At 38.2% G+C, this 24,536-nt stretch overlaps 1 protein-coding gene across 4 annotated transcripts in view; it reads left to right on the forward strand.

Moving 5' to 3' along the window:
• Positions 1-24,536, forward strand: part of DHX35 (DEAH-box helicase 35) — a 32,073-nt gene that overhangs the window by 323 nt on the left and 7,214 nt on the right. For 2 of the 4 annotated variants that reach the window (XM_075517130.1, XM_075517131.1), the window contains exons 2-19: positions 2,063-2,196; positions 2,572-2,664; positions 3,521-3,598; positions 4,982-5,086; positions 6,347-6,408; positions 7,024-7,093; positions 7,650-7,709; positions 9,733-9,845; positions 10,196-10,292; positions 11,380-11,538; positions 12,831-13,041; positions 14,802-14,926; positions 15,704-15,758; positions 20,857-20,952; positions 21,355-21,449; positions 22,079-22,156; positions 23,331-23,460; positions 24,168-24,249. In XM_075517130.1, the coding sequence (XP_075373245.1) occupies positions 2,063-2,196; positions 2,572-2,664; positions 3,521-3,598; positions 4,982-5,086; positions 6,347-6,408; positions 7,024-7,093; positions 7,650-7,709; positions 9,733-9,845; positions 10,196-10,292; positions 11,380-11,538; positions 12,831-13,041; positions 14,802-14,926; positions 15,704-15,758; positions 20,857-20,952; positions 21,355-21,449; positions 22,079-22,156; positions 23,331-23,460; positions 24,168-24,249 (1,843 nt within the window). Of the gene's footprint in view, positions 1-264; positions 432-2,062; positions 2,197-2,571; positions 2,665-3,520; positions 3,599-4,981; positions 5,087-6,346; positions 6,409-7,023; positions 7,094-7,649; positions 7,710-9,732; positions 9,846-10,195; positions 10,293-11,379; positions 11,539-12,830; positions 13,042-14,801; positions 14,927-15,703; positions 15,759-20,856; positions 20,953-21,354; positions 21,450-22,078; positions 22,157-23,330; positions 23,461-24,167; positions 24,250-24,536 lie in introns of those variants that run through there. The other 2 variants (XM_075517128.1, XM_075517129.1) reach the window with 2 other exon arrangements.

Here is a 24,536-nt window from a genome sequence, read left to right on the forward strand (position 1 = left end):
CCCGTACCGGGGGTGGCGGGGGAGGGGACAGAGTCCGCCCGCAGCCCGCCGGGGCGGGGTGGGCCGTTCGCCGGGTGGGTGTGCTGCCCTTCGGGGGGCCTCGGCTGGCTGGAGAAACGCACGGGGGAACCGCAACCAGTTTAACGAGGGGGAGTGCGAAGTCCCGCCCCTGAGGGGGAATAACCCCAGGTGCCACGCAGCGGGGGGAGCAGCTCAGTAGAGCTGAGGGGACCTTGGGGTCCTGTGGGCAGCAAGCGTGAGCCGTCGATGAGCCTCGGCAGCAAAGAAGGTCACCCGCATGGTGGGCTGCGTGAGGAAGAGCATTGCTGTTAGCCTGAGGGGGGTGATCCTTCCCCGCAGCCCTGGGAAGGCCATATCGGGGTGCTCTGTGGGCTCCCCAGCACCAGGAAGACATGGACTTGCTGAAGAAGGTCCACAAAGTGATGGGCCACAAGGATGGTTGAGAGATTGGAGCATGCGACATGCAAGGGGAGGCTGAGAGCGCTGGGACTGTGCAGCCTGGAGAAGAGGAGTCTCAGGATAATCTTTTTGATGTATATAAATACCTTATGGGGGGGTGTAAAGAAGATAGAGCTAGACTCTTCTTGGTAGTGCCTACTGACAGAACAAGAGGCAATGGGCACAAGCTGAAATATGAGAAAGTCAACTTAAACATGAGAAAAAGCTTTTCTGCTGCGGGAGTGATCAGATTCTGGAACAAGCAGTCGGGCAGGTTGTGGGGTCTCCACCCCAACTGAACGGGGACCTGGGCAGCCTGCTGGAAGTGACCCTGTGGTAAGCAGGGTGCTGGACTGGAAGGTCTCCAGAGGTCCCTCCCAGCCTCCGCCGTGCTGTGGCTCTGTGATCGTTCCCTCGGGCTTTGGGCAGTTGTATACCTTCCCATTCGCTTGTCCCAAAGGGGAGCTTGGTGGGTCTGCCTTTGGTAATTTTTTTTAAATTGGTCACTGTGTTGTGGTATGCTGTGGTTTGCAAAGCTATTCCAGAGTCAAGATTAGTTTAGCAAACAGCTTCTTAATCATTTGAATAATATGTGTGTACACATTGTAATGTGTGTGTATATACAATATGTATATATATAGTAATATGTTGACAGTAGTGTATTAAAAAAAAAAAGCATATAAAATGCTGTGAAAGAAAGTCAGTGGGGGATGAGAAGCAATATCTGTTAACTTCGTTGATTTGCCAAGATCCAAATATTCACATCCCTGGTTCTTAACTTCCCCATCTGTCCTGGGGAGTGAGTAGTTATTGGAATCATTGCTAATCACTCTTAAAATTGGATCAATTTGCTATAAAACTTGCTTAGCAGTTTTGAGTAGGGACTAACTGTTTTTAAACAGTGGGAAAAGCCCAAACAAGCAAATCCTACATAACAGGGGAATCCTTCTCTTTGCTCAGACTTACCCAGTTGAATCTGCAGCTGGAGATGACACATTCCATTATTGAGATGACTTTTTGCTTCTAGTTCACTTGCATGATTCAGCATTTTTGTTTGTCAGTAGTTTTATGGTAACCTGCAGCAGGAATAAATCAAGTTTCAGTTATTGAGGTAAATTCAGATCTGAAGCGAGTGGCATATTTCATGAGCAGGCAAGGCTGAATGTTTATACAGTTGATGTTAGTCAACGGAAGTTCTGTTACATGTGTGACTGGCTGGCTTAAAATCCATGGATGTACTTCTGAGAAAGATATTGAAGATATATCTGAACTGTTGCACAGAAAAAGAAGAAAATTCCCAAGACCTTGCTATGTATTTTTCCCACGTGCTGTTTTCCTCCTTTATCTTCTTTTAAAAATTCAAATACTTTTAAACATTATTTTATTTTTTTTTTAACCAGCAGGAGACACATATTTCATTTGAAATAATTTGTGCGTGTTTACTGTTAGTTAATATTTTGATTATTTTCATAGAAAAGTTAGTCTTTTGATATATGCTGCTACCCATGATTCTTCCTTGTAAGGAACAGATTTATTTTGGTTGTATTGTGATATACTAGGCAGAAGTGTATTCTTCCAGTTAAAATCAACTTATGTCATCTAGGCACGGAAGGTCCTGGTGTCAGTGTCTCAGAGGAGAGACAGAGTCCTGCTGAGAGTAGTGGGATAACCGTCATCTATAATCCTTATGCTTCCCTTTCTATTGAACAACAAAGACAAAAGCTGCCTGTTTTCAAGGTACAGAAGTTCATTTTGGTATATTAAATGTGTTACATGATGTCTGGCTCTTATGTCTTTTTTGAAAGAGCAGTATAGAATCACTTCACAACATAAAACAATAATTTTATGACCTCATTCTCTCTATTTGTGGGGATTGATTGTCCTGTTTGACAACTGTTACTGACGGTTTTACAGGATTTGTAGTTTTATGTTAATTACTATATGTTGTGCATGTCATTTATAGATTTTAAAGAACTGTTTAGCTTTTGGCAGTAAACTCCATGTAAAGTGAATTTACCATGTCTGATAGATATGTAAATATTGTCATTTTCATTATTTTCTTATTTTTGTACGTATCTCTTTTTGACACTTAAAAGTCATCTTCTCTTTCAGCTAAGAAATCACATACTTTATCTAGTAGAGAACTATCAAACTCTGGTGATTGTTGGGGAAACAGGTTGTGGGAAATCAACGCAGATTCCACAAGTAAGTGTCTGTTTAACTTGGTAAAATTAGGTATTCCTTCAGGGGATTTTACATGAAATGTTAAACCAGCAACCCAGAACTGCACTGTGAAGATGGAATTCACCTGTGCTTGTGTGTGGGACCAAAAGGAGAGAAATATAAGGCTTCATATTAGATAGCAGGAGCTGGTATATCTGTAATATAAAACCTTCTTCCACTACAGGAAAGGACCATACACAACAAATAAGTCTATGCTGGTACAAGTAGTAGTCACTGTGCTATAGTAGGTGTTTATTACTCTATCAGAATCATGTTTAAAATTTTGTTGAGAACATGTTTTTAAGAAGGACAAAAGGTACACTTTTCTTATGAGCTTTCCTCTTTTTGGAAATGTTTGGAATATTGTATATTTTTGTGGTTTTGTGAAATTTTCTCTTTTGTGGCAGGAATGAAAAAAGCCTGAGAATGTTTCAAAGTTCGTTCTTGATTTTAACTTTAAAAATTGCAGACTAATGATGAATGTCATCTGCTTCAGTGTGAGCGCAGGACTTGTGCTGCTTAGCTTGCTTTCTTAAAGGGGTTATAAAATAAAGGAAAGAAGAGAAAAAAATGAAGTAGTTCAAAAATACTTGAGACCCAAAGAACTGCTCTTAGATGCTTTCTGAATGCTTATGTGCTCAGGAAGTAAATATTGTATTGTATTAGTTTTAATGGTGAGATTAATAATGTACAAAATCTCTAAGTAACTGATTTGCCTAAGGTCATGCATCAGGTAGTGTCAGAACCAGGAAAAAGCACATAGTGTGGAGAACAACTAACACCTTGCTGTAATCACAGCGTGACCAATTCATTTCTTATCCTCAATATTTGTTCGCAGTACCTAGCAGAAGCTGGCTGGACAGCCGAAGGAAGAGTTGTTGGAGTGACGCAGCCTCGTCGGATTGCTGCTGTTTCAGTGAGTTTCTCCATGTCCAGATTTTCCCGGTTTGTTGTCTTTATAACCTACAGTTTAGTAGCAGGTTTTGCTGAATAGCAGGAATCACAAGTGCATGAGCTCCTGAATGAACAGGTATTTCTGCTTATCTTCCTCACAGAATTGCTGGTACTATACGCTGAATACAACCTGATTAGTAGGTCTTGCCAAAGATTCCAAGTCCAGAATTGCAGATGTAGAAGCTTTGAAATAAAATTGAGCGGTATCAGCAGAACTGTGTACGGAAGCTAGGGCTATGCAGGGTTGACTGACTATGATTGACTCTGGACTAGAACTGTGCTTGTGTGACCCTTAGCTTCTTTCACAAAATAAAGTAGTGATGTAAATCTGTGCATAGTAACATAGCCAGTGGAAGAAAGAGGAGGTTGTGTACCTCTTTCTGGCAATTCATACCTAGTTTTCTCGAATCTTTTTTCTGTGAGTTTTTTTGTTGTTGTTGTGGGGTTTTTTGTGTTTCCCCTTCATGTGGGGGGAAAAGAAGGGTGGGGGGAAAAGAAGGATGTTGGGGAAAAAGAAGAAACAATGTTATTGTGAGAAATCTTTTCAAATACGTAGTATGTCTGGTAGGAGAGCATAACGTCAGCTAGGTGTACTATGAGAGGAAGAAGAGGGGATGCTGAGGGCAGCAACTTGTACTCTCTGGTTATAGTTTGCACAGAAAGCATCTAGTGCTCCTTGTCGTCACAACTGCTGCCAAACACTGACTTGGTGGGCTGAGTCTGAATAACTTAAGATTTTTAGCTAAAGGAGCTATTGGCTTAAAACTGACCCAGGGTAGTACTGTTCCAAAAATTGTTGCTTCTTTTAATTATTCTGCCAGTTCTCTGTCTGTTTTCTAAATAGAAGATTCTGTATTATGAGAAGTACAGTAGCATCTTTATTTAAAAAAAAAAAAAAGTCTGAGTAAGTTCAGGGACAGATCAGCTTAACTGATAACTTTTTTCTGCATGCCATACACTTTTTTGCATGCCAACTGTGTTCTTAAATTGCACTCCTGCAATTGCTGGTAGGTGGTCCTTCCCCAGCGTTGTGACTGGTTGAGTGGCTGCCTTTGTAGGTCTGTCAGAGTACTTATCACAGAAAGGTGCCTCTGTAGCTTTCCTGAGTAGAAGCAGTGTGAAACAGATTTATTAAGTTACACTAAAACATTTTAAAAGTATTTACCACTTGTATGTTCAGTTTGCGCTGTTATGTCGAACAGAATTTTGTGTTTGAGAACAAAGAATTCTTTGAAAGCACTAGTTCTGTTCCTGTTTTGATGCCAATTCTCTATGGACAAAATAGTGACACAGTGAAGAAGTGTGCTGTGAGCTGTCTCTTCTTTATAGGAATCTCTTTTCTCAGGTTGCAGGCCGAGTTGCTGATGAAAGAGGTGCAGTGTTGGGGCATGAAGTTGGATATTGTATTCGGTTTGATGACTGCACGGATCCACAGGCTACAAGAATTAAGGTGAAACATAAACAATATGTGGTTACTCCAAAGGGGTTGGCTGGATCTCTTCAAGTATTTTTGCAAAATTAATGAGAACCTTGTGATGCCCGATAAAGAGAATAGATAGCATTTCAGTTTACCAGGTGGGTACCCCAAAAGTGTGCTTGAAATGGCTGTGGCTATCTAAACCTTAATAAAATGAGTACATGTTCTATTCTGCCAGTCTGGCAGCCACCATTTTAAAACTAAAGGAGATTTTCAAGGTAGGTATGGCCAGATATTGGTACAGTGCTAGTGTGACCTGATACATCACTCCAAGTCATAGTGAAAGGCTGCAGTGAATCACAGCTAAAGTATCCTCACCACTCTAAAAATAGATTTTGATTAAAAATGCAGATAAAACATAAGATGAGTAGACTAACAGAGTAATTTGATGTGGATTAAATAGCAAGCTTTGCAGCTGTTCTTTAGTGCTGTGAGCAATATTAATGTTGCTTGTGTTGGTACAGATGAGAGTTTGCTTTAGTTATGCTGGAATAGCAATGATGATGAATGAGACAATTTACTTTTTGATTTTTTTTTTCTGAGGCTAGTAGCCCTTTTAAAGTGAAAGAAATGGAGATGTTTGCTCATTAAATGCAGCTGACTTTTTTTTTTTTTTGAGTGTGATGATTAATCATTTGGAGTTGGAAATTTGGAGAAGTTTGCATACAACTTCTCGCCTAGTTCAAGGCCATAGCTGGAGTCCCAGGTCAAACTACTGTTTGATGGCTACATAAAGCTGTTGGATTTCCACTGGCTAGTAGGAAGAAAGTATTAAATTAAAATGTTGTGTTTTGTTGAAATGTTAAGGTTTGTGTTCTGGTCAGAAGTATGTGATAGATATTAAGTAGCCTACTTTGAGAGGGTCAAGACAGGATTGACACACAGGATGTCATTGGTAGAGCAGATTTAGCCACGTTACAGACAAGGGTGAAGAAACTTCTATTGCCATGTTCCGGTGCTGCCAATCTGTTATTTTTTTTAATACAAAAATAACTAATTTAAAAAAAATACTGGTTAAAAAGCAACCACTCTGCTTATCTCTGGGCTAGCACTCGGCAATACATATTTGGCTTCCATAGCTGAAAATTGAGCAATTTAATAGATCATTAGAAAATTAAAGGCAAGGAAAAATTCAGGCAAAAGCCTAGAAAATCATCTTTAAAAATCACACGGGTAATCAAGACTACCTGATAGGGTTTTTTTTTTTACATTTTTCTTTGCATTCACTTTTAGTTTCTAACTGATGGTATGCTGGTGAGGGAGATGATGGCTGATCCTTTATTAACAAGATACAGGTAAGGAAACATGGAATGAATGCTTGCTGAAGCGTAATTTGGTAAATAACTGCATTTTTTTAGACTGAGGTGTGGTTATTATACATTAAATACCAAAAGATGTGAAAATTATTTTAGGAATTTGACTATGTTGTAAAGACTGTTAGAAAATCAGTTGATCATTGCAACACCAAACCTGGCAAGATTTGGTGCTGTGGTTTTGGAACAAAAGCTAAATGGGCCTCATGGAGTCTGAATTGTTGCATTTACTAGTTTTAAATTCACTTTTTCTTTCTGATGCTAACCAAATAAAAAAAAAATCAACAATGAACACAGGCTATTCTGGTATCCAGAAAACCTATGCAGTACAGTAAAGACAGACCTTTTTTCTTCTACCTCTTTCCAAAAGCTAGCCTGAATAAAGAACAGTATGTATGTACCACGTGGTGTTATCTACATTTTTCTCCCTACTTTGTTGCTGTGCTTTTTTTAACTTCCACAGTTTTCTTAGTGGATGTAAACAGTAATAGTCCAGCAGCACATTTCAAATAATGATTTTTCTAGAAGACAGGAAGACACTGATTCTAGTGTCAATCAAGCCATTTCTGAAATCTTATCTTTCTGCTTTATTCACAGTGTCCTCATGCTGGATGAAGCCCACGAGAGGACTCTTTATACAGATATTGCCATCGGCTTACTAAAAAAGGTTTGGGTTTTTTTTTCATGTTCTCTGTAACTGTTTTCATTTTCATCCTTTTCGTTAAACCTCTGATCCTGATGGCTGATTAGTGAACCCATTAGAGAGATTTCTAGTTGCTCATTTATCCTACAGCCTATTGTACATGCCCAACTATCTGACACTCAGGATCCTCTATTTCCTCCCCGCAATGCTGAAATGTCTCCTTAGATGATATTAGCAAGAAGGTAGTCTTCATTCTGCTGCTGCTGATCATGTGAAGTGATCTGATAGGGGGTTGTTGTTGACTTTCAACCTACTAAAGCTCTGACTCCCACCAGAAATTAAGAGTAAGCTATAATGATTACAGACTGAATGCCCTTAAAATGAATATATAAAACTCCAAATAGTCATCAGGTTGTTAGATCTATGGGGTGATATGGGTGCTTCAGTTCATCAGCTGTCTTGTAGTTTCAAAGTATTTTTAAAGAGAAGTTACTCGTAATTTGGATGCTGTAAAACTTGGTTCTAGCCTTGTATCTCGGAAAATAGTTTTTATTCTGGATGTTCTCGGTCTCTGTCCTAGGTTCAAAAGAAACGTGGGGATCTTCGACTGATTGTGGCTTCAGCCACCTTGGATGCAGAGGTATAGCACTCAGATTTGGTTTGAAATGAAGTGACCTTAAGTGGCAGCTCCACTTCTATTTATATACAGCTTATCCTCTGTGCTGCTTGCTTCTTGTGAAGCATTACTGCTGTTTGAGTGGTGAAGAAGAGAGGACGGAGTACAGGAGAAAAATCTGCTGTAGTTAAGTTGCTGTGTTTGGTTTTCATTTTGTATAAGCAAACTTTTTTGGAAGTGAATTTAAATATGAATCTGCTTTTCATATATTTATACCCTTTTTCCTCTTACTGGTATTGTTGTATAAAAAGATGTTCTCTTGGCTTAATCTAGTCTAGTAAGAGACATTGGTTTAGCTCTGTTTTGCTGATAGCAATAATTTGAGACAACCATAGACCGGTAAAAATAAGGGATAAATGCGTAGATTTAATTTCAGTGAGATCTTGCTAGTTCTGTGATTGACTTGTGGCCTGTGGAAACTTATGTAATTTACTAAAAACGTCGTTAATTTAATTTTGAGTAGGAAAAGAAGAAATGCTCTCCTAGATCAGAGCAGTGTTTGATCCAGCCCAGTGTTCTGTCTGTAGCAGCACCAGCAATAGGAGATGCTGTTTAGGGAGAGCATATGAGCTGGTCCACCTGCAGTGGGTCCATTCTATTTGAGCTGCTTCAGCATCTGCAGTGGCTGTAATAGAGATATTAGACAGTATATTCCTGCTGTTTCCTTCTAGTATGTGTTAATGGACCTGCTGTTTGTTAATTTGTCTTTGAATCTGCTTGATGAAGCTGTAAGTCTCCAGGTCATCATGTGAGAGCAATTTTCAGAAGTTTGCCACCTGCTATATAATGGAGTACTTTATTTAATTTCTTTTAAACCTGCTAGTTTCATCAAGGGCCTCCTAGTTCTAGTAGTGTGGGATTTTTTTTTTTTAAATCAAAAAAACCCCAAACCAGTTTTACATTTACTTTATCTGTCACCTTTGATTCTGTAAACCTCAGCTGTGTGTCTGCTCCCCAAGCAGAGCCCCAGCTTTTTCAGTCTCTCCTCATAAGGCAGCTGCTCCGTCTCCTTTATCATGTCCGTTGCTGCTTTTCTCTGTACTTTTCCTAACTCCACTGTGTCCTTCATGAGATGTGATGGTGAGAGCTTGCATGTAGCACTGAAGATGTAGGTGTACTGAGATTTCCTTTAGTGGCAAATATCATATGCCATAAATCTTGATAGTATGCTGTGCTTGGGTAGTACTTCCACTACTATGTATTCTGTACATTATATTAGATAACATTACAATACTTTGCCTTTGCAAAATTTTAACTGCCAGAAATCGCACGTTTCAAATAGCTTACAGTTAGTGTAAAAATAAGTTAAAAGGAGGAAAATGATTAGTATGACTATATAAATATTTGTTTAAATACAGAAAGTTTATTGTATCTCCATATTGGTCATAAGGGTTGAGATGGATTATTTGGGTTCTTAATGTTCGTTCCTTTGCTGTTACGTATTTAAAATACTTCATGGCGATAAATCTAAATTTATGAAGGTGTCTCGCAACGCATAAATCAAACTTACATAAATCAGCCTAACTCTGCTTTTACAAAGTGAGATCTTGGTGTTCAGTAAGAGCTGTGAAATTTACTTACTCATCCAAAAATGGTTGAGAATATGCAAGCCCTACCCAAAACTTTTAGGACCAATCATTTCTAAGTTGTTCTTAGCTTTGACTTTGCTACTGTTATAGATCCAATAAAAAGTTGATATATCTGCTTTTTCTGACTGTGTTAGCTGATCTAATTAATTTTATTACCTCTTTTTGATCTTTGCTTCTCAAAGTAATAAACATGCAAGAGAGTGTATTTGTGCTAAATGCCTTAACCCCAGACAGAATAGAAGGCAACAAAATCAAACTTTAAAATTTTTAAAGTGGCACTGTCAAATTTATGAAGAAAACATCCAAGTAGTAGTAATTTAACTTCTTCATGTCTTTAGGTTTCTCCCTCAATTCTTTGAAGTATCAAACTGAAAGTGAGTGTTTTTATTTTAATGTAGAAATTCAGGGATTTCTTTAATCAAAACGATACTGGTGACCCCAGCAAAGATACCAGTGTGATCCTTACTGTTGAGGGGAGAACGTTTCCAGTGGACATCTTTTACATACAGAGGTATGTTCCTGTTTGATCTTGTCAGTGGTGATTAGGAGAGTGTGCGACTGTGATATCATTTTGTCTAGGTTAGAGCTCAGAAATTACCAGACCAGTGGTAAGGAGGTGTAACATGCAGTTTGGGAAATGTTTGGATATTGCTTATAGCAGCAGGCATGTTTTTAAGCTTACTGCAGTGTAAGGAAAAAAACCTAATTGCTGAAGGCTGATTCCCCAGGATGCATCATGAACTAAATGTGGTTTGCCTGAGGTATAGTGTCCAAAAACTAGCTCTCTATTTGTTCCTTATGGAAGTGAGGAGTCTGTACCTATTTTTCTGCTAATGTCTCTGCTATTTTCTCTCCCTGTAGTCCTGTTCCAGACTATATAAAATCAACTGTGGAAACTGCAATGAAAATTCACCAGATGGAGAATGATGGTGATATACTGGCATTTTTAACTGGCCAGGTATAGACATAAGCAATTTTTTTGCATTACAGCACTGTACTGTGGGCTTTGCGAAGCCTCCTCAGCCTCCTGCTTTCCTTTAGCTGTGCTTACTTTAATCCTGTTAAAGATGACAAACATTTCTGCATTGATCGGAGCAGAATTAGGCCAGTCCTAAAGACTTGTAGAAAATGTATGGCCTGGATTTATCAAAGCTAGTGATGGATGATAGTTTTCTCATTTAATGCTGTATGCTTTCGGCCTTGTTAACAAGTGGAATAGTGTGTGGGTTTTTGGTGCTAGTCACACCTACAGAGTTGTTAAATTGACAGTGAGTCATCATTAATTGTTAAAGCAAATGGAATTTACATTTGTTAGGCTTAACATCTGAAGTCTTTGACAGAAAAACAAATTGCTATGAGATAAAAATTTATTAGTCTCTTCTGCTCTATTTATGCCTGTCAGCTCACTTTGCAGCTGAGAAGAGTAAATGGGAGGTAGCTTATAATTTTTTCAGTGAGGGGCTACCTTGAAGAGCTTCAATAACATCTTGCATATTTTCAAAATAAGTTCTTCATCCCCATTATTGATTTAACTTTGGAAGAGTGAATTGGGTATCTCATGAGGCGATGGCTGAACATTTTGTTGTCTGTGTTTAAGAGTGAGATGCCACAGTTGATCTCTAAGATTAAATGGGACGTTGAGCAATAGGTGTTAATGCTGTTACTGTGTCATTCTGATCAAGACCCACAGCATTCGGCACTGTCAAAACAGATTGGCCTCCCATTTTGCTCTCACAAGTTGAGATACGCAGGAAAATATGCCTGCTTCCTCCTGAACTTTGTTCAGTCCTTCCCTTGTCATTTTGCTCATGTCTTTGTGGTGTGACGTTGTCGCAAATAACAACGAACATATTTATTTATATAAATATATATTATGAATAGCAATTTATGCAAGAATATTACAAAATTGCGGGAGCTAGTCAAAAGATCCTGGAGTTTGAACAATTAAAATTATATTATTTTGGTGCATTTTTGTATATAGGTGACAGCTATGTGATATTAAAGTGAAATCTCTCTCATTCTGTCCTGTCTTGCTCTGGCTCTAGGAGGAAGTGGAGACTGTTGTTTCTATGCTCATAGAACAGGCTCGGGCCCTTTCTCGCACTGGAATGAAAAAACACCTCCGTGTTCTCCCCATGTATGCTGGGCTGCCTTCTCCTGAGCAAATGAAAGTGTTTGAGAGAGTTTCTCACAGTGTCAGGAAGGTAAGGCTGTTGTGTATGTCTCAATTTCTACCACCCAGAAGGGTGTCTGCATTACACAGATTGTGTATATCAGGTTCACATCATGAGACTATTGCAAACACTTGCCGAGGGAGGCTTTCTGCATCTCCTAACACTACCTGTCAGTTTTCAAACTGTGAACCAAGATCGTGTTCTTTGGCTTCCCTTTTCATCTTTGATCAGTCCTAGACATGTCAGTTCTAACTCTCCTATCTACCTCATCAACTTCTCTAATTTTTAAGAGTCTTCATACAACCTCGTATTTATCTACGTCCAGTTACAGCTTCTTATGCTCTGAAGTCCTCTACTTTTAGCTGTTTTTACTGCTTTTTGTGGTCTAAGTGTCTATGGCTGTTTTCCACCAGTAATGGAAAAATTAGTGACAGAGTGGGTAAGTGCTGTATTTTCACCTAAGGAACAAGTTAAAACTTGCTTGGTTTCAGTAGAAAAAAACCTTTGTTTTGATTTCTGCAAGTCTTGTTTGGCTATTTAATGTCACAGAAGTACACAATTGGTCATGATTAGTGCTTCCTGCTTAGGCAGAACCTGTGTTGGGGCTGAGATAAGCTGATAGAATTACACAGGGGTGACTTGTTATAATTCTTGTGCCTGCCGAAGTCTGACAAGTAAAGTTGTTCATCTGCTGTTGGAGAACATTGAGTATAAATGCTTCTTTTTCTCTCCAGGATATGACATTAGTCAATTAACTTCCAAGATTAACTTTTTTTCATTTCAGGTGAAATAAAGATTAAATTTCCCTCTGTCTGCAAACAATTATTTTTTAATATTTTAGGACATATATATAAGTTTATCTCTGCAGGAATACTGAACATAGAGCACTTAATCAACTTTGTTCCCCTCCTATCCCCTGCCCTACTCCCGTGTTACAGTTCAATGTAACTGAGAAGCAGAAAGAAAATATTTTTTAGCTTGCTACATAGGAACACTTGATTTATGGTCAGTTAATGTTTTTCTCTGCAAACACTGCCAATGATTCTCTCTGTGAACACTGCCAAGTTCTTCTTTTATGAAGAGAGAATAAATTTGAATAAGAAAGTGATTGTGAAGCTGTAAAAACCGGGCTTATTTCAAGCTGACAGCTCTTTCTGCTGCAGGTTCTGTATCCTTTTGTACTCTAGAGTGTGTTTACTGGAACTGTCATATCTGAGATCTTTCACGTGGCTTGTATTTGAGTCCTGGTGCACCGATGCTAGGGCTTGATAGCGTAACAGCTTGGAGAGTTCACAGTGTCCTCGTTGTGTCTGTATCTGTAGGTGATAGTAGCCACCAACATTGCTGAGACCTCCATCACAGTTCATGGAATTACATTTGTAATTGATTGTGGTTTTGTGAAGCTTCGAGCCTATAACCCCAAAACAGCCATTGAATGCCTTGTGGTGGTACCAGTATCTAAAGCTTCGGCTAATCAGAGAGCAGGGCGTGCAGGACGGAACCGCTCTGGAAAATGTTACAGACTTTATACAGGTCAGTAATTTGATGTGTAGGGAAGGTGAACTTGCTGGTGTGACTTCCATTTTGTTTTACAGTGGTTTTAGTATTAGATTAAGGAGAACAAAACTGTGGTTTTTTTCTTTCAGTGAGAGAGAGAAATTTCACTTTGTTATTCCTCTGGCTTACTTAGAAATACATTGTTCATATGTGCTAAGCATTGGAAACTGAATCCTTTTATGAATCAGAAACACAAATTGAGGAGGGTAGGCACTATGAGATTGTCAGCAATTGCAAACCTGTAATGTTAATGCAACTCTTAGAGTGGCGAGTCTACTAAGAAGTTTATTTTTAAATGATTGTGGTTTCTGAGCAGTTGCTTCAATTTATAATACTCACCTATGATGCTCTCTTCTGTGACTGAAGTCTCCTTTAGGCTGTGTGTCTAACAAAGGACTCTGGAAATCCTTCAGAAAACTGAGGGAAAACTTCTTTTTGTGGTCCCTTTTTCATAGGAATAGGTCCAAACCCCAAATGCATCTCATGAATCAATGATCCCTGGCACTACACAAAAATTACTGTTACAAATAAATCTGTTGGCCACCTTGCAGTGTTCAGAAAGCTGCAATCTAACTGTCTCGGTTATCAGCTGTTTAATGAGAAAAGGCTTTGCAGTTGAGCGCTGCCATTGCTTATGTGCCTCAGGTTCCCCTTAGTTTTACTGGAGCTTTGAGACTTAGAGAGATCAAGCGTATCTTAAAATTGTGTGTGTGTGCTTGCCAGCAGTTGCCACGTTAAACAAAGTCATGATTTATTCTCTAAACTTTTTTGTCCAGTGAAGAATCAAGAGTGAATGTCTGCTGCATAATATACAAGCTTACACAGCTTTTTAAGTATTTTACTGGAGAAACTGTGACTACACAGAAGTTTATTTTTGTGTGCCTGAGAGATGGCCTAATGGGTACTTTAAGAAACATTTTAAAGTCCCTTTTAAAGTGCACTGAATGGACAAAAGTAGAGAAAAGGTACACTATCTTTGTCTTAGTGAAGGTCGGTGATAGAACAGTCGAAGAGGAGGGTTCTGCCTAGAAATTAAAATAATTCAGGTAAAAATAATATATTTCTTGTCTTGATTTGGAGTTTTAGATCAGCATAGGGATGTGTGTGTGTGTCTGTCTTTTTCTTTACTGCAAAAGAGTTGGTTAATGAAAGGTACAGGAATTTTGCCCTTACATGAAGTATTTTCTAGACTTAAACTTTATAGTGTTTGTGCTTTATAAAAGGCATTGCCAAATAAATTGTTTTCAATCCTTAGTCATTATTTTAAATATGCTTTTTAAAGCCTCATTTAGTTTGAATAGTTACCAAAAATAGTATTTTTATACTGAAAGCATGCTGGTTTTGAACTTTTCCTTGCCTCTTCCTTAAAAAAAAAAGTGCTTTTTTTGTAGTATTGCACACTGCCTTTTATTTTCTGATTAAAAATATTAAACAGAAGAGAAATAAAGCATTTCCAGATTTCTGTGAAGAACTTACAACATTTCAAATTGAAATGTGGGTGGGTCAAGTACAGAATTGGTAATGTAGCCAAAACCATTGAATTTTCTATTTAAATTAAAGTATCTTAAAATACAGTAATTGGAGAAAGATCATCTTTGAGTTAGAATTCTTTTAACACCTGTTAAGTATTCATACTGGATAATTTTAACTTGAAATGGGTATGATTCTATCATGTTGACTGCATACCGTAGAAGCTGAAACTCAGTCCCAAATTGGTTTGTTTTCTCCTGCAACAGAGGAGGACTTCGAGAAGCTGCCGAAGTCCACTGTTCCCGAGATGCAGCGCAGTAACCTTGCGCCTGTCATCCTGCAGCTGAAGGCTTTGGGAATTGACAATGTGCTCAGGTTCCCCTTTCTTTCGGTGAGTCCTAGGCTGTAAAGTCTGTCATCTTTCCTTAGCGTGAAGAAAGATCGCTAGATGACTTGTTGGTAACCCACAGAACCATTAACCAGTAACCATTGCCCTGTTGATTTGGAAAGCATAACTCATTGCGCACTACTGGGCAGCAAAGTATGTTTTTGGGAATCAACTAGTGCAAGTCGTGTGTGTGACAACTTAGAAACAATGACTGTTCGTAGTCTAGAGAAGTGTTGAGAAGTCGAGAAAGGCCTAGAAAGACAAACTCTGAGATTCTGCAGAACTGTAACTGTAGTCCCTTTGCACTGAATTTATGAAGAAAAAGGAAAAAAGTTGATATCTACAGAACTAAACCGGTGCTTGTCTGTCTTGTTAAAAAGAGCAGTACCAATTTTTAGATTTGCTTTCTGTAAAGTTTCTAGCTATTCTTGTATTGATGTGAAAAACTAACATGGTAGCATTAGAAGAGAAAGTTAAGTAATTGTTCTGATCACCGCTGGCATCGCTGTTGGACAAAGCAAGTATGCCTTTTCTGGCTCAGATCTTGAGAGCATCATAGTGAAGATGCTGAGCCTGTTGAGATGGTTTTGACTCGTGGCACTGGTGGTCAGTGGAAGGGTGATAGGAAGAGTCTGAGAGCTCTTTCTTCATTTTGCATAAGTAGAAAGGTAGGTATTTAGAACTTAAGGATTTTGTGAAAGAGGAAGATCGAAGACTTTTTGTGAAAACTCGTGTGTTCTATGATGATAACTTTAAACAATGCACATTTTTTCTTCACAGCCACCTCCTGCACAGTCAATGGTGCAAGCTTTAGAATTGCTGTATGCTTTAGGAGGTGAGAATATTATGCTTTACTTTATAGTTATGTTACAGGAGTTATCAAAAAAATTGGTAATTTGGATTTGGTAATTGGAGGGACATTAATCAAACTTGCATTTGAGAACTGTGCTTTGAGAAAGAGAAAACGCAGCCTTGACTGGTGGAAGCTTTTTGTTGGTGTGTTTTTAAAGTGTACCTCAGTCTCCTCTGAATTTACTTTCTTTTCCTCTGGTTATTTCAGACAGGTAAGCGAGCAAAAGGCAGCAGTAACTTTCCGGGAGGAACTAGAAATCTACTGCATAGAGTATAAACTAGAATTTAACTGTTTAGATTGGGCAAACAAATATTTTATAGCTATCTTCTGTGTATTTCCTTGCCCCTTCATGGGAGGGACTAGCTATTTGTCCTTGCCAGGAACAGGGCTCTGAGCTGATGAGGGTGTTGGCTTGGTTCTCTCAGGCAGATCCTCTGTTTGTGTTTCTTCAGTCCTTACAGAGTGGTATGAAGACACAGAGTTTGGATGCTAATTCGACCAGTACACGAGTTAGACCCCAAATTTACCTGCATCCAGTTAGATAAGTTGTTAGATACTTAGTGTGGTGATCTTTCATTTTGTGTTACGCTTTGTGTGCTCGTGGTGGAAACATATGTAGCACTTGTAAGTATAAACAAAAAAAGTTGAAAGTAAAGATGTGACATCTGTTTCACGATCAGACTGCTTGTGATAACCTAGAATTTAGCACACTTAATATAACTGCTACTTTGTTTATTCCTTGGTCAGACTTTAAAAAGCATAGCGTATCTATTTTAAATTTTTCTGTTAGCATGTTACATTCATTATCTGATCTTGATGTGTGTGCAGGAACTCTGCCTAAACAGTGTAAGTAAAAATCTGATGCTTGAATTTGGCAGAGGCCAGTCACTGGACGCTAGAATTAAATGCGATAGAGTGTGCTTCCCCTGATGGCTTAGCAAAGCAAGTGTTACACCTTCTCATTGATACGATTTTGAAGGTATGACTGACAGAAGTTACTAAGAGCTAATCTAGGTATAATTTTAAAAATAAATTCTAGTCTGTGTCTCTGCTCTGAATGTAGTATGGCTTATGGCTAAAAGACTACATGTTATGTAGTGTAGTGCTATTGATGTTAGTGGTGTTGGTCCTGCAGCTGAGACAAAGTTCAAACCTGTAGCAAGTCAAACTGTTCTGGTTCCATTAGCTGTGAATACCTGATGCAACTGCTAAAAAACCCCCGTGATCATTCCTAAAAACAGCACATTTCCTCCTGGATGAATTGGAACTGTGTTTCTCACACTCACTGTCTGTGTTTCGGTGCACAGCCTGCTTGCTTTTCATGCTTTTAAATGCATAGGAGCTCATTTGCATGCAGCTCGCAAAGAGAGTCTGCTCTAGTTTTAGTATTGAACTTTCTGGTTATGGACAACTGAACAGACACACACAAATGTCTAGTGAAAAGAAGAAAAAGCTAGTCTAACAGACCCTGAGAGTATAATTCAAAGTACTTTTCTATTATTTAGCTACTTAATAGAATATCTTTTTTTATTATGTTCTCTAAATTACTAAATCACAGCTTGTCCTCAAATTCAGGAGAGTCTGAACAACACTCTTAGTCATATGGTTTAGTTTTAGGTAGTTCTGCAGGAAGCAGGGAGTTAGACTCGGTGATCCTTATGGGGGGCTCCCTTCCAACTTGAGATATTCTATGATTCTGAATGTGTTCATTTTGGTTTTATTCATTATGCCACTGTTGGATACCTATAACACTTAAGTCACACTGTAGTAGTATTTTTATACACAGTTTTCAATTCCTTTTTGTTGTGGTGAAAGGAATGTATGCTGTCTAATTTTGTTTATGGGAAGAACTGTTCTATTGTTGGGGTTTTTGACAGCTATTTAATCTTTTTGAATGCAACAAACTTAAACAAAACAGAAACTTGACACAGGAACAAGTAATCAAAATGAAACTGTTTGACTGCAACTCAGTGTTTGTAGTTAATTCGAAGTTAACAATATTTGCTCCATAATGTAAACATGAGGAAAAGTGTAGTGTAAAGGAGATTGTGTAAGTTTTGGAAGCTTCCAGAGGTTTGTGGCTGTTTTTAGATCACTTAAAAATGCTATGTTGTAAGTTGTGGCAGTCTCCTCTCTTCTTATTCTCATGGAGCTGTAACTCTCTGCTTGGCCATGATTTTGCTCTGTGCTGATTCAGTTCCATCTTGCAAAGGAGGGTTTCACTTAAGGCACTTGGTTCTTGGCAACCTTTTCAGGCTTGGAACAAGGACCTTCACAGTGGCTCAGACGCATGTTGCAAGGATGAATTCACAGCCAAAACCACCTTAGGGAAATGGAGAGGAAAGGTCAATAAACTCACTGATTAGCTGTTTGATGTTTTGGGAAAAGTGTGTTATGCTCATGGTAGCTTCACAGAAAAGTTCAGAGCTGTTACTCTCTTGGCTGCCTGGCTTTTGTAGCAAAGCAGAGAAGTGCTGATGTTGGTGTTTAAGATGGAAAGAAGTGTGTGCGCATGTGTGTGATGTACGGATTCGCTCTGAAATTTTTACTGAAGTTTAAGGTTTTAGGTGGTTCATTATGGAGATTTTATATAAGTTGCAGAGGTGAAGCTGCCCAAGCGTTTGCAGGTACAGTAAGGATTACATTTCTCTTATGCAAGTATGAACATGTATTTCATCATTTGCATTGTAACAGCATGCAGACGTGCAGTTTAGGGTCAGGACCCTATTGTGCCAATGCGGTGCCAACAGAGTAACTTGTACAGAGCAGACGCTCTTGAGGTTGAGATAGTTCTGTTGAATAAACACATCACTGTCTTTAGACTGATTATTTTTACAGTGATGCAAACTGATTACATCAGGAGTTATCTCTTCTCAGCCTTCTCCTTTGATGCCCCTTTGAAAGTCTGAGTTGTCAGTTGGAGTTTATTGGTTTTAAGCATAATTTAGTAGGTAAATAAGCACGTAAAAAGTGGCTTTGTTTTTAGCTTTATTTCAGATCCAAGATTTTGTTGAAGATTTGTTGGTAAGTTGTTACCTATCAGAAACAACCACCCTACCTAAGTTTAAAATAGTGTTTTAATCCCTCGGCCCATCACATACTAGTGGTTGTTACTTGAAACTTTTTAGTGCCACAGTACTTGAATAATCTCTCCTGAGCATGTTCAGTAAAAATCTTTGCAGCATCTTTTTCTAAGATCTCCAGTTTCCTATATATATATATATGGATACAGTGGTTGCTTCCAAGATTATTTCAAGGAAACTTTTACCTGTTCCAAACTAGTATCCATTGCAGGCTTTTTGTGTATATTCAGGCTTACTCCTACAAAGACATCTGTGCACAAGCTATATGTATATCCATGCAAAATTGCATTGAGATTTGTAGGATTCAGCAGAAACCAAAGGATTTTGGCTTGATATACCTGTAGAAAGTTAAAAAGATGGTAATTTCTCCTTTTTCCTGCTTAGGAATGCAGTTATCTTTCTGTAGATGAAAGACTGGGTGTTCTAAGCAATTAATTGTGGTAGCACTTAAACTTCTCATATTGCACTGGTCAAATGAAAGCTATCATACCTTAGTTTTTGCAGTTGCTGTGACTGTGTTTAAATACATTACTTCATCATTTCACATAAGCTGCTTTTTGTACCTGTTTCTGAGGAAAATATTGTGACATTATGTGAAATGCCTATGAGGTTTTATTGAACAGCGTAGGGGTGTGGTGAGTGAATTACTACATTGTCATAATAAATGAGGCGATAGCATATCAAATAATAAAGGAAGGTAAACCCTTCATAGAGGTATCTGTGGTTTTAGAATGCTGGCATGAGTTATAGGAGATCTCATTCCTCAACTTGATTTGTGGTTTTGCTTTTCTCTGTGAAACATAGCTGAAATACAACTGTGGTTTTTTGCCACCACACAGTTTGACAAATAATAAGTTTATATAATGCGTGGGCCACAGTTGTGTTTCCTCAGTCCACTCTGCTGTGGTTATTTATGCAATCTACAGTGTCCCAGAGTCCTATTATTAGGCTCTTGTTAGTCCCTCCTTGTGTAGCTTTTCTCTTGTGCTCTGCCTCCTTGTTGGACTTCATACAACTTGGCTTACTTGCAGTTTTCTTTTCTCTTTCAGTTCTCACTCTTTGCTGCCTTTGTTAGCGAGCTCTTTTCTTCTTATTGTTTCCTGTGTCTGTATTCCTTTTTTTTTTTTAATTCTATTCCCCATGTCCTCTTGCAAAGGAAATGCTTTTCCATTTAAATCGTTCCCTGAAATTTCAGCATAGTGCTCTGGATTAGAATATGACCTGGTGGTTTGCATGGGTAAACCTTACTGCAGGTGTTTGACTGTAGGAAGCCATACAACTAAAATAGTTGGTTGCAGGATTGCTCAGTGATAACTGGGAATCAAAAAGCAAGCTGTCATGCCTACCTGCTGTACCATCTCCAGTAAAAAGGTTACAGTTGGAACATGGCTGACAGTTATTGATGCATGAGGCAGACTAAACTGGAGAGAATCTTCATCTCTAGTTGAGATTATATTTAAGTTTAATTATTTTTCTCTGTGACCTAAGCAGAAGTGACTCAGAAAAATTATATGCTACCTCACCCCCCTCCGGTAGTGCTTCCTGTTTCTACAATTATGCCTGTTCCATAATTATGCCCTTTTTTAATTCTTATCAGGACTCCTTCTGCTTCCCATCACCATGAATAAAGATGTTGCTAAATGCTTAAAAAGGAGATGCCCGAGTCTAACAGCTAATAGGCACTCTGGCCATTGCATTGACTTTGACTGCAAGTTTTCTAAATCATTGGCAGTAGCAATGGAACTTGGTCAAAATGAAGAAACTTGTGTGTTCAAGTATGTTTAAAAAAAAAAAAAAACAAACCAGTGACCCGTAGGAGAGTAAATGGATATTAAGGAGCACCTTTAAGCTCAGTTTAATATAACTTCAGCAATTCTTAGGTGTATTTGCTATATTTTGGCTCTTAATTCTGCTCTTTAGTACACATTAAATTCCTAAACAAGACCACCTGTACTACTTTTGCCTGTATCACAGCTACATTTATTAATATGCTGTAGGTTTGGATATGCACTGCCGTTTAACAGAGCCTCTTGGAATGAGAATAGCAGAGTTTCCTTTGAATCCTATGTTTGCAAAGATGCTTCTGGAATCAGGTAGGAGAAAAAAACTCAGATTTTTTTCATAATTTTGTGTTCAGTAGAGGATATTGCCTCTAGTGATTATAGTGTAGTATTAGACATTTGCTCAACTTGAAACAAACTGTATGCTTCATCTTGGTATGGTGTTTAGTGAGAAGAATTGGTTAAACTCAGGGACCTCTCAAATAATAAGTCTAACACATTTAACACACTAATTAATAAGTCTAACACATTTGTCTTTTTAAGTTTTGGATTAAAAACATTGACTGTTATACTAAAAAAAAATCTGGGAGTTTAGGTATTTTGGTTTTATATGCTGTAAAAATATATTCTGCTTCTCTTCCACTTTATTCTGTATGGGGATAAGTTGAATGGAAGAAGTATTTCCTTTAGTGCATTTCTCCACTTACTCCACAGGAAATTTTGGCTGCTCCCAGGAGATTTTGACAATTGCTGCCATGATGCAGATTCAAAACATTTTTGTGATCCCTCCAAATCAAAAAGCTCAGGCTGTAAGTTCAGTCGTGTCTCATTTTCTTTTTGTTAGTTCCACATTTCTGGATTTCTGCCAAGTATTTTATTGATAGCCATTACAGACTGCAGGTTTGTATGAAAATGAAGCAAGGTCTTGAACTGTACCTATTGGTAATAGGTAAAAGAAGAAACTGAGTAACAGTGGGAACCTTGGAGTCCTTTACTAGTGTTAAAAGCCTCCTTCAGAGAACCAGAAACATGAAGGGTTATAAACCAATATTGGTCAAAGTAAGGGTTTGTGGCGGGGAAAAAAACCCCAAACAAAAAACCAAAGCTCCCCAAACACCGCTTCCTTTCAAGAGGAACAAAAAAGAAAGTATTAGGATATAGGAAATTCTTAATAGATAGCAGGAGCCTAACTTTAATGCATTCCTCTCTTGGAATTTGGGGTTTCATTTTCAGTTCATTTTTCTAACTTCAGTTTTAAAAGTGCTCCTTGAATATAGGTGGGCTAGTAAAATATTGGTGTTGCCTAGAGGAACTATCCTATATGGTAGGAGTTTTGGTAGTCACCAGGAAATATGCAGATAATAGGAACTGAGTGTATTGGGCATGATTTTTGCAAAAATCAATCTGCCTATAAAAAAATATATTTCTTTTTCTCCAGGCCAGGCAACACAGAAAGTTTGCTGTGGAAGAAGGTGATCATCTCACTATGCTTAATGTTTATGAAGCCTTTGTCAAAGTAAGTCAGTTCAAGTGTAAGTGGATTTGCAGGAATGGGAAGAACTTGCGGTCCTCAGTTCTGATTCTGGAAGTTCTGGATATAGTATCCTCAAAGCTGAGGACTTACCAAGTCTATTAAGTGATAATGCTGCTTTAAAAGATATTTTGGTCATATTTTGCCACAGACCTTCTGTAGTTCCTCTGAACAGAGAACAGAAAGAATTTGGTTTGGGTACAGCACAGAAGTCTTATGGGTAGACAACTGTATTTTCAAGGAGTGTGGGATTTTTGAAAGGGCCTGGGAAAAACAGATACCCAAATTCCAAACAAAATTCATATTCTCTCATCTTTTCTATAGGTGTATCTGAGTTTTTACTGATGATAAACTGCATCTAAACCTAGCAGTCTTTTCTAAAAAGATTACTTCATTGATGATCATATCTTCTTTTTCATTGACCTTATGTATTTACCCTAAGGTTTAACACCAATCTTAATACTTCTCTGTAAGCTGAGGTTTTACTTAACGGTTTTGAAGCGCTATGCCTATTTGGGAGACATATATTTTGCTGGTACAAAGCACTTCTATAATAATATATTTGCAACAGTGTTGAGTTGAAGCAGTATAACCACTCAAGTGTTTAAAAGATGACTTCCCTCTCCCCACCCCAAAGCAATCAGTCGAGCACCAACTGAAATTTTGCTGTTTAAATTTTACATCTGCCTAATTCTCTTGGAACCAGCTAAATGCAGAGGCTCTTGGAGTAAGTGCTGGCTTCTGGAGAAAAGTTCTTTGCATAGAGAAGAGTAGTGAAAATAGTTTACAGAGAAGGTTGTTTACATTTTGAGACTGAAAACAGACTAGTTTATGATATGATGCATTTGTGTGTGAGAATGGAATGACTGATGCTATTCTTTTTCACCACATATGAAGAAATGAAGCACATCTGTTTGAAAATACCCCATGGCATTTGTTCTGCTGCTATTTAGATGATGTTTGAAACATGTTTTGTAGTTACTAGTGTTATGTACCCTTGTTAGTTGCTATGTAAATAGGCAATTTTCAGGGAAAACTACAATAAATATGTTGTAGGAGACAGAATAAAACAGAACAAGACTATGTGATCCAAAAGAGATTGGTTTTTGTTTTGCTGATGGTATTCATTGTAATTTTTTCTATTCTTCTCACTGTACAGCACAGCAAGAGCTCTCAGTGGTGTCAGGAACACTTTCTGAACTACAAAGGGCTTGTTAGAGCTTCTGTTGTAAGAGAGCAGCTGAAAAAGCTTCTTGTCCGCTTTAAAGTGCCAAAGAAGTCCAGTGAAGGTAAAAATTTGTTTTTAAACTGTTGTCCAGTACATATTGAAGGTAGTCTCCAAACTGCCACTCTGCTTCCTGCTTTTCTTGTAACCTTTGAAGTATTTTCTCCCTGGCCTAAAAATAATGTTAGTTAAACCCAAATTTTTTCCTAAAAATGACCGTAGAAGATCATTTTAGCCCATTTTTACAATTAACATTTAGTCCAGTCTTCATTAGTTGAGTTTTCCAGCAAGAGATTATCACCACTGATTATATATTTAATGGACAGATTTACCAAAAGAGTCATAAATAGGTCACCCCCTTCCCTGTTTTGACTTTTCAAAAAGCCATTTTTCTAGTATGTTCAAAATTATGTGCATTCATTGGGATCTGATTTCCAGCAGTGCTGTGCATGCATGGATGCCATGACTAGTTCTTAGCACTTATCTCTAACTGCTCTGCAAAATCAGACTTTGATGCTTAGCTGTCACACAAGGTTGCTCTAAGGACTGTGAAACTATCTTCATGGAGACACCAGTGGCAACAATAGTTTTTTATGTAGTAATTTTGATTTGCTGTGAAATTGAAGTCAAAAGAGATTGCAGGGTTTGTCTGCCTTCAAGCCTGTGCTATCAAAGCCTGATGCAGTGTGAAAAGTTGTTTGAGATGATTAAGTGGTGTTTTAGGGATTTTTGCCATTCCATTGACTCATTTTACATAATTCTTTCCTTCAGGTGATCCAGATCCTGTTTTGAGATGCATAGTTTCTGGATTCTTTGCTAATGCAGCTAAATTCCACTCTACCGGAGCTTACAGGTAAATATATATATATATATATATGGTTTCATCACAACTGTTGCTTAGTTTAAAAGCTCTTTAGACTGGATACATCTAAGTATAATCAACAAACAGATGCTTCTCCAGACACCTGCAATAAGAAACACGTAGTGTTTGATTTACTAATATTTGAAGTTTTGTATCTTCAAACTGCTTCAATGTTTCTCTCTCCTCTTTGGCGAATATAAATTATTAGAGTTATTGATAGTGGGACGCTGTTACTAATAGTAATTGGCTTGTGTTAATACAAGTAAGTGCAGCGTCTC

This window comes from Mycteria americana, chromosome 14 (genome assembly GCF_035582795.1).
Source record: "Mycteria americana isolate JAX WOST 10 ecotype Jacksonville Zoo and Gardens chromosome 14, USCA_MyAme_1.0, whole genome shotgun sequence".
NCBI lineage: Eukaryota > Metazoa > Chordata > Aves > Ciconiiformes > Ciconiidae > Mycteria > Mycteria americana.